This window comes from Pseudophryne corroboree, chromosome 8 (genome assembly GCF_028390025.1).
Source record: "Pseudophryne corroboree isolate aPseCor3 chromosome 8, aPseCor3.hap2, whole genome shotgun sequence".
NCBI lineage: Eukaryota > Metazoa > Chordata > Amphibia > Anura > Myobatrachidae > Pseudophryne > Pseudophryne corroboree.
In genome coordinates, this window is record NC_086451.1 from 453,406,029 (window position 1) to 453,419,640 (window position 13,612).

A 13,612-nucleotide genomic window follows, 5' to 3' on the forward strand; every position below is an offset into this window, starting at 1 on the left:
GACTGCACTCACCAACCTGTTACTTCACTCTATTGTTACCTCCTGGTAGTGTCACTGACTGCACTCACCTACCTGTTACTGCACTCTATTGTGATCTCATTGTAGTGTGACTGACTGCACTCACCCAGCTGTTACTGCACTCTGTTGTGACCTCGTTGTAGTGTGACTGACTGCACTCACCTACCTGTTACTGCACTCACCTAGCTTTTACTGTACTCTATTTTGGACCTCATTATAGTGTGACTGACTGCATTCACCTACTTGTTACTGCACTCTATTGTTACCTCATGGCAGTGTCACTGACTGCACTTACCCAGCTGTTACTGCACTCTATTGTGATCTCATTGTAGTGTGACTGACTGCACTCACCTACCTGTTACTGCACTCTGTTGTGACCTCATTGTAGTGTCACTGACTGCACTCACCCAGCTGTTACTGCACTCTATTGTGACCTTATTGCAGTGTGACTTACTACACTCGCCTTCTTGTTACTGCAATCTATTGTGACCTCATTGTAGTGTCACTGACTGCGGCCCTCATTCCGAGTTGTTCGCTCGGTAAAAATCTTCGCATCGCATCGATTTTCCGCTTAATGCGCATGCGCAATGTCCGCACTGCGACTGCGCCAAGTAAATTTGCTATGCAGTTAGGAATTATACTCACGGCTTTTTCATCGTTCTGGCGATCGTAATGTGATTGACAGGAAATGGGTGTTACTGGGCGGAAACAGGCCGTTTTATGGGCGTGTGGGGAAAAACGCTACCGTTTCCGGGAAAAACGCAGGAGTGGCCGGAGGAACGGAGGAGTGTCTGGGCGAACGCTGGGCGTGTTTGTGACGTCAAACCAGGAACGACAAGCACTGAACTGATCGCAGATGCCGAGTAAGTCTGGAGCTACTCAGAAACTGCTACGAGGTGTGTAATCGCAATATTGCGAATACATCGTTCGCAATTTTAAGATGCTAAGATTCACTCCCAGTAGGCGGCGGCTTAGCATGAGCAAATCTGCTAAAATCCGCTTGCGAGCGAACAACTCGGAATGAGGGCCTGCACTCACCTACCTGTTACTGCACTCTATTGTGATCTCATGATAGTGTCACTGACTGCACTCACCTACCTGTTACTGCACTCTGTTGTGACCTCATTGTAGTGTCACTGACTGCACTCACCCAGCTGTTACTGCACTCTATTGTGACCTCATTGTAGTGTGACTGACTGCACTCACCTACCTGTTACTGCAATCTATTGTTACCTCATGGTACTGTCAGTGACTGCACTCACCTACCTGTTACTGCACTCTGTTGTGACCTCAATGTAGTTTTACTGACTGCACTCACCTAACTCTTACTGCACTCTATTGTGACCTCATTGTAGCCTGGGTGACTGCACTCACCCAGCTGTTACTGCACTCTGTTGTGATCTCATTGTAGTGTGACTGACTGCACTCACCTAGCTGTTACTGCACTTTATTGTGACGTCATTGTGGTGTCACTGACTGCACTCACCTAGCTGTTACTGCACTCTATTGCATACTTAACGACATCTCAAATCTCCTCTCCGGGAGATGCCCGGAGAGGAGAAGCAGGTGGGCGGCGACGAGGGCGGGGCTGAGATAATTACATCATTAAGCCCCTCCTACTCACCAGGAAAAGCCCACAGTAGGTTAATCTTTGCATAGGGGGCGGAGCTAAATGACGTGATTAGCATATTATCGCGTCATTAGGCTCTGCCCCCTCCACCAGTCCGCGATTTTGCTGTATCTTTCTCCACATTCTGCCCACTTCACTAGGAAGTGGGCAGAATGCGGGAGGTGTGCCCACTCTTCCGGGGCTGCGGGGGACAACTCGAAAAACCGGGTGTCTCCTGCAGAATCCGGGAGAGTAGGTAAGTATGCTCTATTGTGACCTCATTGTGATGTCACTGACTGCTCTCATCCAGTTGTTACTGCACTCTGTTGTGACATCATTGTAGTGTGACTGACTGCACTCACCTACCTGTTACTGCACTCTATTTTGGACCTCATTGTAGTGTGACTGACTGCACTCACCTAGCTGTTACTGCACTCTTTCGTGACCTCATTGTTTTGTCACTGACTGCACTCATCCAGTTGTTACGGCACTCTGTTGTGACCTCATCGTAGTATGACTGACTGCACTCACCTACCTGTTACTGCACTCTATTTTGGACCTCATTGTAGTGTGACTGACTGCACTCACCTAGCTGTTACTGCACTCTTTCGTGACCTCATTGTTTTGTCACTGACTGCACTCATCCAGTTGTTACGGCACTCTATTGTGACCTCATTGTAGTATGAATGACTGCACTCACCCAGCTGTTGCTGCACTCCATTGTTACCTCATGGTAGTGTCACTGACTGCGCTCACCCAGCTGTTACTGCACTCTATTGTGACCTCATTGTAGTGTCACTGACTGTACTCACCCAGCTGTTGCTGCACTCTATTGTTACCTCATGGTAGTGTCACTGACTGCGCTCATCCAGCTGTTACTGCACTCTATAGTGACCTCATTGTAGTGTGACTGACTGCAGTCACCCAGCTGTTACTGCACTCTATAGTGACCTCATTGTAGTGTGACTGACTGCACTCACCCAGCTGTTACTGCACTCTATTGTGACCTCATTGTAGTGTGACTGACTGCGCTCACCCAGCTGTTACTGCACTCTATTGTTACCTCATGGTAGTGTCACTGACTGCGCTCACCCAGCTGTTACTGCACTCTATTGTGACCTCATGGTAGTGTCACTGACTGCACTCACCTACCTGTTACTACACTCTGTTGTTACCTCATTGTAGTGTGACTGACTGCACTCTATTGTGGACCCCATTGTAGTTTTACTGACTGCACTCACCTAACTCTAGCTGCACTCTTTTTTGACCTCATTGTAGTGTGACTGACTGCACTCACCTACCTGTTACTGCACTCTATTGTGACCTCATTGTAGTGTGACTGACTGCACTCACCTACCTGTTACTACACTCTATTGTGACCTCATTGTAGTGTGACTGACTGCACTCACCTAGCTGTTACTGCACTCTATTGTGACCTCATTGTAGTGTCACTGACTGCACTCAACCAGTTGTTACTGCACTCTATTGTGACCTCATGGTAGTGTCACTGACTGCACTCAACCAGTTGTTACTGCACTCTATTGTGACCTCATTGTAGTGTCACTGACTGCACTCACCTACCTGTTACTACACTCAGTTGTTACCTCATTGTAGTGTGACTGACTGCACTCACCCAGCTGTTACTGCACTCTATTGTGGACCCCATTGTAGTTTTACTGACTGCACTCACCTAACTCTTGCTGCACTCTTTTTTGACCTCATTGTAGTGTGACTGACTGCACTCACCTACCTGTTACTGCACTCTATTGTTACCTCATGGTACTGTCAGTGACTGCACTCACCTACCTGTTACTGCACTCTATTGTGACCTCATTGTAGTGTGACTGACTGCACTCACCTCCCTGTTACTGCACTGTATTGTGACCTCATTGTAGTCTGACTGACTGCACTCACCTACCTGTTACCGCACTCGATTCTGACCTCATTGAAGTGTGACTGACTGCACTCACTAATTTGTTTTTGCACTCTATTGAAAACTCATTGTAGTGTGACTGACTATACTCACCCAGCTGTTACTGCACTCTATTGTGACCTCATTGTAGTGTGACTGACTACACTCACCCAGCTGTTACTGCGCTCTATAGTGACCTCATTGTAGTGTGTCTGACTGCACTCACCTAGCTGTTACTGCACTCTATTGTGACCTCATTGTAGTGTGACTGACTGCACTCACCTACCTGTTACTGCACTCTATTGTGACCTCATTGTAGTGTGACTGGCCACACTCACCCAGCTGTTACTGCACTCTATTGTGACCTCATTGTAGTGTCACTGACTGCACTCACCTACCTGTTACTACACTCTGTTGTTACCTCATTGTAGTGTGACTGACTGCACTCTATTGTGGACCCCATTGTAGTTTTACTGACTGCACTCACCTAACTCTAGCTGCACTCTTTTTTGACCTCATTGTAGTGTGACTGACTGCACTCACCTGCCTGTTACTGCACTCTATTGTTACCTCATGGTACTGTCAGTGAATGCACTCACCTACCTGTTACTGCACTCTATTGTGACCTCATTGTAGTGTGACTGACTGCACTCACCTACCTGTTACTACACTCTATTGTGACCTCATTGTAGTGTGTCTGACTGCACTCACCCAGCTGTTACTGCACTCTATTGTGACCTCATTGTAGTGTGACTGACTACACTCACCCAGCTGTTACTGCGCTCTATAGTGACCTCATTGTAGTGTGTCTGACTGCACTCACCCAGCTGTTACTGCACTCTATTGTGACCTCATTGTAGTGTGACTGACTGCACTCACCTACCTGTTACTGCACTCTATTGTGACCTCATTGTAGTGTGACTGACTACACTCACCCAGCTGATACTGCGCTCTATAGTGACCTCATTGTAGTGTGTCTGACTGCACTCACCTAGCTGATACTGCGCTCTATTGTGATCTCATGGTAGTGTGACTGACTGCACTCACTTACCTGTTACTGCACTCTATTGTGATCTCACGGTAGTGTGACTGACTGCACTCACCCAGCTGTTACTGCACTCTGTTGTGGACCCCTTTGTAGTTTTACTGACTGCACTTACCGCACTCGATTGTGACCTCATTGTAGTGTGACTGACTGCCCTCACCTACCTGTTACTGCACTCTATTGTTACCTCATGGTACTGTCAGTGACTGCACTCACCTACCTGTTACTGCACTCTATTGTTACCTCACGGTACTGTCAGTGACTGCACTCACCCAGTTGTTTCTGCACTCTATTGTGATCTCATGATAGTGTCACTTACTGTATTCACCTACCTGTTACTGCACTCTGTTGTGACCTCATTGTAGTGTGACTGACTGCACTCACCCAGCTGTTACTGCACTCTATTGTGACCTCATTGTAGTGTGACTGACTGCACTCGCCTACCTGTTACTGCACTCTATTGTGACCTCATTGTAGTGTGACTGACTACACTCGCCTACCTGTTACTGTACTCTATTGTGACCTCATTGTAGTGTGACTGACTACACTCGCCTACCTGTTACTGTACTCTATTGTGACCTCATTGTAGTGTGACTGACTACACTCGCCTACCTGTTACTGCGCTCTATAGTGACCTCATTGTAGTGTGACTGACTGCACTCACCCAGCTGTTACTGCACTCTATTGTGACCTCATGGTAGTGTCACTGACTGCGCTCATCCAGTTGTTTCTGCACTCTATTGTGATCTCGTGATAGTGTCACTGACTGCACTCACCAACCTGTTACTTCACTCTATTGTTACCTCCTGGTAGTGTCACTGACTGCACTCACCTACCTGTTACTGCACTCTATTGTGACCTCATAGTTGTCTGGCTGACTGCACTCACCCAGCTATTACTGCACTCTGTTGTGACCTCATTGTAGTGTCACTGACTGCACTCACCTACCTGTTACTACACTCTATTGTTACCTCATGGCCGTGTCACTGACTGCACTCACCCAGCTGTTACTGTATTCTATTGTGACCTTATTGCAGTGTGACTTACTACACTCCCCTTCTTGTTTCTGCACTCTATTGTGACCTCATTGTAGTGTCACTGACTGCACTCACCTACCTGTTACTGCACTCTATTGTGATCTCATGATAGTGTCACTGACTACACTCACCTACCTGTTACTGCACTCTATTGTGATCTCATTGTAGTGTGACTGACTGCACTCACCTACCTGTTACTGCACTCTGTTGTGACCTCATTGTAGTGTCACTGACTGCACTCACCTACCTGTTACTGCAATCTATTGTTACCTCATGGTACTGTCAGTGACTGCACTCACCTACCTGTTACTGCACTCTGTTGTGACCTCAATGTAGTTTTACTGACTGCACTCACCTAACTCTTACTGCACTCTATTGTGACCTCATTGTAGTCTGGGTGACTGCACTCACCCAGCTATTACTGCACTCTATTGTGATCTCATTGTAGTGTGACTGACTGCACTCACCCAGCTGTTACTGCACTCTGTTGTGATCTCATTGTAGTGTGACTGACTGCACTCACCCAGCTGTTACTGCACTTTATTGTGACGTCATTGTGGTGTCACTGACTGCACTCACCTAGCTGTTACTGCACTCTATTGCATACTTAACGACATCTCAAATCTCCTCTCCGGGAGATGCCCGGAGAGGAGAAGCAGGTGGGCGGCGATGAGGGCGGGGCTGAGATAATTACATCATTAAGCCCCTCCTACTCACCAGGAAAAGCCCACAGTAGGTTAATCTTTGCATAGGGGGCGGAGCTAAATGACGTGATTAGCATATTATCGCTTCATTAGGCTCTGCCCCCTCCACCAGTCCGCGATTTTGCTGTATCTTTCTCCACATTCTGCCCACTTCACTAGGAAGTGGGCAGAATGCGGGAGGTGTGCCCACTCTTCCGGGGCTACGGGGGACTACTCGAAAAACCGGGTGTCTCCTGCAGAATCCGGGAGAGTAGGTAAGTATGCTCTATTGTGACCTCATTGTGATGTCACTGACTGCTCTCATCCAGTTGTTACTGCACTCTGTTGTGACATCATTGTAGTGTGACTGACTGCACTCAGCTACCTGTTACTGCACTCTATTTTGGACCTCATTGTAGTGTGACTGACTGCACTCACCTACCTGTTACTGCACTCTATTTTGGACCTCATTGTAGTGTGACTGACTGCACTCACCTAGCTGTTACTGCACTCTTTCGTGACCTCATTGTTTTGTCACTGACTGCACTCATCCAGTTGTTACGGCACTCTATTGTGACCTCATTGTAGTATGAATGACTGCACTGACCTACCTGTTACTGCTCTCTATTCTGACCTTATTGTAGTGTCACTGACTGCATTCACCCAGCTATTACTGCACTCTATTGTGACCTCATTGTAGTGTGACTGGCTGTCTCCTACCTTCTGCCGTTACTCCTTTAATAGCCGTTACCATCTTTCTGTATCATCGATGCCATAACACACGAGGGACAGGATTTGGATAATGACATGCTATGATGTGTGCATGGAAACACAACCCTGAAAGAGCCTGGTTCCACAGTGTGGAAATACGTGGCATGTAATAAGTTGCATATGGGCCCTCATTCCGAGTTGTTCGCTCGCTGCTAATTTTAGCAGAATTGCTAATAGGCTAAAATCCGGCAGTTCTGCGCATGCGTATGCATCTCAGGGCGCACGCGCTAAGCAAATTTACACAAAACTGCTATTTTACTCACAGGCGAACAAAGCTTTTCAATCGCTCTGCTGATTGACAGGAAGTGGGTGTTTCTGGGCGGAAACTGGCCGTTTTAAGGGAGTGTGCTAAAAAACGCAGGCGTGCCAGGTAAAAACGCAGTCGTGGCTGAAGAAACGGAGGAGTGGCTGGTCGGACGCTGGGCGTGTTTGTGACGTCAAACCAGGAGCTAAACGGACTGAGCTGATCGCAATCTAGGAGTAGGTCTGCAGCTACTCAGAAACTGCAAGGAAATTGCTTTCGTTAGCAATTGCTAATCTTTCATTAGCAATTTTGCTATGCTAAGATACACTCCCAGAGGGCGGCGGCTTTGTGTTTGCATTTCTGCTAAAAGTAGCTAGCGAGCGAACAACTCGGAATGAGAGCCATAATACACCCAGTGTGCTGCATGGTCTATGTGTTGCTGTTCCGTGGTCCCCAGTTCCCATACTGTACATTCCCCCAGTATATTTCCCCTCTCACCTTGTGCAATGTGAGGCCTTCCATGTACCACTCCTATCCTGACACGTCTCTGCGTCTCCTTAGGCTTAAAGCCTCCCTGGATATGAGGCACCACTGCCCTCAGATTTCCGTCCCTGTAGGGCACCTATGTCGTGGGCTTCCCCCTCGCGGTGGGTTACTCTAACCGGTCTCCTTTCTCTCACAGTTCCCACCTGTCCCCGCATGCACTTGAAGCTGGAGAATGGACAAGCGGATGTCAGCATGACTGGGCGTGTGCCGATGGAAGGGACAACTGTCCGGTTCAGGTGTGACCCGGGCTTCTTGCTGGTGGGCTCCAGCCATAGCATGTGTACCAAGTCGGGCAAGTGGGACCACCCCAAACCTACCTGTCAAGGTGAGGCCAGAAGGACTTGGGTGTGACTGTAAGAGGCAGATGTTGGAGTCACCACGTGGGCCGTGGCACCAGTGTAGATGTAATGTGGCATCGGGGTTATTCTATAACACTACAGCTATGGCCAAGAGTTTTGAGAATGACACAAATATTATTTTTCACAGTCTGCTGCCTCAGTGTTTATGATGGCAATTTGCACATACTCCAGAATGCCATGAAGAGTGATCAGATGAGTTGCAATTAATTGCGAAGTCTCTCTTTGCCATGACAATGAACTTAATTCCCAATACAACATTTCCCCTGCATTTCAGTCCTGCCACAAAAGTGCCAGCCGCATCGTGTTATACCACTTTCAGACAGGAAAGTCTGAAAGTCCCGGCAATTATCTGGCATTTCAGTGCCGGATAGTTTTGCCGGAACCTGCCTGACCCTCCCTTTCACACAGACAGCAAATTACCGGGTCGAGAATTCCGACCCGGTAATTTTCAGATCAACGCGGGTATTTTGTCTGTGTGAAAGGGTCAACCAGGGTCGAAATTCCTGTGTCTCCGACCCTGGTAAATTCCAGGGTCGAAGTCCCAGCAGGATTTTCAACCCTGGTTGACCCTTTCACACAGGAAAAGGACGTGTTTTTGTTTTTTTAGTGAAATTACCGGGTGGAACTGCTTCACCCGGTAATTTCAGTTTCTGTCTGAAAGGGGTATAAGTGATTCTCTCGTTAACACAGGGGAGAGTGTTGACGAGGACAAGGCTGGAGATCACTCTGTCATGCTGACTGAGTAAGAATAACAGACTGGAAGCTATGAAAGGAGGGGTGGTGCTTGAAATCATTGTTCTTCCTCTGTTAACCATGGTTACCTGCAAGAAAACACGTGCAGTCATCATTGCTTTGCACAAAAAGGGCTTCACAGGCAAGGATATTGCCGCTAGTAAGATTGCGCCTAAATCAATCATTTATCGGATCATCAAGAACTTCAGGGAAAGAGATTCTATAGTTGTGAAGAAGGCTTCAGGGCGTCCAAGAACGTCCAGCAAGCGCCAGGACCATCTCCTAAAGGTGATTCAGCTGCAGGATAGGGGCACCACCAGTGCAGAGCTTGCTCAGGAATGGCAGCAGGCAGGTGTGAGTGCATCTACATGGCACAGTTGGACAAAGACTTTTGGAGGATGGCCTGGTGTCGAGAAGGCCAGCAAAGAAGCCACTTCTCTGCAGGAAAAACATCAGGGACAGGCTGATATTCTGTAAAAGGTACAGGGATTGGACTGCTGAGGACCAGGGTAAAGTAATTTTCTCTGTTGAATCCCCTTTCAGATTGTTTGGGGCATCTGGGAAAAATGCTTGTCCGGAGAAGGAAAGGTGAGCGCTACTGTGGCTGGAGATCCCCCAGCCACAGCATCTTGTACATAGCAAGTCATATGGTAATTGTCCTAGCTCCAGACTTGCTATGTACAAGTAAGTGTCAATTAGCAGGCCTTTTGGTGGCCAAACATTTTCTTTGAAATACAAACTAAGGTTTGGAAGGAAGACTGTTTGTGTTTTCAAGCTTTCCTGTTGTAATCCCAAACACTGGGTTTGCATGGAGATGTGAATGAGACAGGAACATGTTAATCGGATTGTGTTTTATGAATGCAAACTAGTGGGTTTCGTTTAACAACAGTTTGATCTAAGATTTCTTAAATTACAAGAACTTTGGGGGTCATTCCGAGTTGATCGCACGTAGCAACTTCTTGCTGCTCGTGCGATCAACTGGACGCCGCCTATGGGGGAGTATATTTCTGCATAGCAGGGCTGCGATCACTTGTGCAGCCCTGCTATGCTAAAAAAGTTTAAAGCAAAACAAGACCAGCCCTATACCTACTTACCCTGTGCGACGGATCCAGCGATGCAGGTCCCGGACATCCGCCCTCAAAACGCGTGGACACGCCTGCGTTCGCTGGACCACTCCCTGAAAACGGTCAGTTGACGCCCCGACACGCCTTCCTCCTGTCGATCTTCTTGCGGTCGCCGCTGCGACCCCTTTCCTCATTCCCAGCGTCGTTGCCCGGCGACTCCCGTCGGGCAACGCTGCGCATGCACAGTTCCGACCCGATCGCACCATTGTGAGGAAGCGCAGCGTGCGATTGGGTCGGAAATTACCCCCTTTGTCTGTGTGTGACCGGAAGAAGGAAATTGCTTTTTTGCACTTATATCCTTTTAAAATGTAATTTATTTATTTATATTTTGTAAGATATCCTTATTGGATGGAAAGGACTCAGGGGGAACTACCCCCTGAGATGCATTGTCGTTTTACTGTATAAAAAGAGGAGGCCTGTGAGCTTCAGATTATGTTATTCCAACTACTTTCTGCTGTAACATCTTGCTGTATTGCTGTTGCCCCTAGCAATAGGGAAGAGTCTTTTTGAAGACTATTTGAGAAAATAAACATCATCTGCCTCAAGACGACCGCTTCATCTTGTGACCTGCAGGGCTAGGCGAAACCTAGCTCCGTTTTCCGGCTGTCTGGGGTGTACCTCGAGTCTCCAAGCCCCGCCTTCCGCTAGCTACCGGCAGAGGCCTAGTCAAGCGACTAGAGGGGTTTCATCAGCACCACACAGGTGTAGTAAGACGGCGTGTCAACGCATACAGAGCATAACCGTGGTTCCAGACGCCACGGTAGGTTAGGAGTTTGGTGGCAGCGTAGAACCTGCCCACTGCACAGTGGGTGGAGTCAGTAACAAGCGGTTACTGACGGTAAGTGGGAATCACCTGTGTGGCCAGGTCCCGTGTGACCTAAAACTCCATTCTGTGACTGGGGACGGGACGCGAAGCGGTGAGGGCTGTGTCGTACGGGACCGTCCGGTCATAGCTACCATCAGTCCTGTGTCATGCCAACAGTAAAGCATCCTGAGACCATTCATGTGTGGGGTTGCTTCTCAGCCAAGGGAATCTGCTCACTCACAATTTTGCCTTAGAACACAGCCATGAATAAAGAATGGTTCCAAAACATCCTTCAAGAGCAACTTCTCCCAACCATCCAAGAACAGTTTGCTGAGGAACAATGCTTTTTCCAGCATGATGAAGCACCTTGCCATAAGGCAAAAGTGATAATAAAGTGGCTCAGTGGGAACAAACATCGAAATTTTGAGTCCAAGGCCAGTAAACTCCCCAGACCTTAATCCCATTGAGAACTTGTGGTCAATCCTCAAGAGGCGGGTGGACAGACACAAACCCACAAATTCTGACAAACTCCCAGCATTGATTAGGCAAGAATGGGCAGTCTTGAAAAAGGAGGGTCGACACTGCAAATATTGACTCTTTGCATAAACTTAATGTCATTGTCAATGAAAGCCTTTGAAATGCTTGTAATTTTACTTCAGTATACCATAGTAACATCTGACAAATAGGCCTGAAAACACTGAAGCAGCAAACTTTGTGAAAAGTAAACCAATACTTCTGTCATTCGCAAAACTTTTGGCCATGGCTGTAGGTGCGGCCAGCTGGTGAGGAAGGGAAGAATTGAGCCCACTTATTAAACATGACTTCTAGGCTACAAATCAGTAAATGAATATAGTTTTTCTATGATATTTCCTCAAAAGTTTTGCTATGGCGGCAATAAAGGCTTTATACTGTATTATGAGACAAATGGAGGGACTGAAGTGTGAGACGATATAAGAGGACAGAGGAAGCACGGCCTCGTTTCTCTCCAGTTATCTCCAATGGTAGCTACCAGTTTCAGGTTTCATTTTTGCCTTGGCCAAGTTATAGCGCCCCCTAGTGGTGAAATGGAGGAGTACCTGCTTATACTTTGTATGAAATAACATATAATCAAACCTCTTGTAAAAATTTGGATTTTGTTCCGCTAGAAGGGAGATTATTGTTTAATGGTTTGTGAGAATTAATATATATCCGTGTAATGTACTGGATGCACCAGCTGTAGCGGCACTAGAACTCCCGCCATGTACCGTAGTCATATATGTATTACAAATAAAAAATAAATAAAAAAAAAGACAATAATGAATAACACGAGTATTTATGCCCCCACCCCTCTTATCGTACTTGGAATAAGCCCCCTGTAGCTGCAGCCATTTCAAAGTGCAGAGTGGATAGAATTTGCTGCTGCTCTAAAATGGTGGAGTACTGATTCAGGGTGCAGTTCCCTAGGCTTCCACTAAGGGGAAGCAGCGAGTAACTGAGCATGACATTGAGCTGTACACAATATATACAGGTCCTGCTCGGGGAACGCCAGCAGTTTTCACCCAGTGGTGCCAGTATAAGTGCCTGGTGCTTGTGCAATGATACAAAAGCTGTGCATTATTATCGGAATTTGATTGTGTAACTGTTCGCCATCCTGAGATGACGTTCAGTTCCCCGAATGTCTTCACAAGTTGCCGGGTGGAGTGTGCTGCCCTCTACTGGTAGAAAATGCATTCCAATAGAATAGAAAGACCTTACATACAGTACAGTACATCAGGAGGAGTAGAATTCAGTATACCGGTTGTTGGGATCCCAGCGCTCAGTATACCGGTGCTGGAATCCCGGAAACCGGCATACCGACACCTTTTCTACCTCTTGGAGGTCCACGACCCCCCTGGAGGGAGAATTGGTAGCGTGACGCGCGTAGCTCGCCACTGTGCCCACAGGCTCATTTGCGCTCACCCCGCTGTCTGCAAGCCGGCGGTCAGGTTCCCAGCGCCGGAATGCTGGCCGCCGGGGACCCGGTCGCCGGCAACTCATACTCGTACTACACCCATACTACATACTACACTCATACTACACCCATAATTATCACTGCCTGTACTCAGGTACCACCAACAGGCCATGTTTTGTGGATGTTTTAATCATGCACTAGTGAATCTATTTTGCTGGGTCAGCAGTTCTCCCAATCAGCTTCCACTGACGGATATCTTGAAAACATGTCATGTTGGAAAACCTTGAGGGTTGAAGTTGAGAAGTACTGGTTGGAGGGGTCACTGTATACATAGAAAGAACTGTGTATATGAGACATTAGACACAATGGGGATGCCAGATATCCCGCTTTGTGTCAGCACCGCAATCTTGTGAAGGAAATTTGCGGCTAATTGACTCTCCTACTCCTACTGTAATAAGCAGAGCTGAGAGTCTTCACCTACTGCCCCATCCTGCTGTATTGCTGGCATGTCCTTAGCTCTACTCTGTGCCCCCATCACTCACCACCCCAACTCTTACTCTCTACTCTGTGCCCCATCACTCACCACCCCAGCTCTTACTCTCTGCTCCGTGCCCCATCACCATCACTCACCACCCCAACTCTTACTCTCTACTCTGTGCCCCATCACTCACCACCCCAGCTCTTACTCTCTGCTCTGTGCCCCATCACTCACCACCCCAGCTCTTACTCTCTGCTCTGTGCCCCATCACTCACCACCCCTGCTCTTACTCTCTACTCTGTGCCCCATCACTCACCAC

General features: G+C 47.7%; 1 protein-coding gene across 3 annotated transcripts in view; it reads left to right on the forward strand.

Annotated features, from left to right (window-relative positions):
• Window positions 1-13,612, forward strand: part of GABBR1 (gamma-aminobutyric acid type B receptor subunit 1) — a 236,394-nt gene that overhangs the window by 113,094 nt on the left and 109,688 nt on the right. For 2 of the 3 annotated variants that reach the window (XM_063938299.1, XM_063938300.1), the window contains exon 5: window positions 8,002-8,190. The exons of the other annotated variant lie outside the window; for it this stretch is intronic. In XM_063938299.1, the coding sequence (XP_063794369.1) occupies window positions 8,002-8,190 (189 nt within the window). The remainder of the gene's footprint in view (window positions 1-8,001; window positions 8,191-13,612) is intronic. 3 annotated transcript variants of the gene reach the window in all.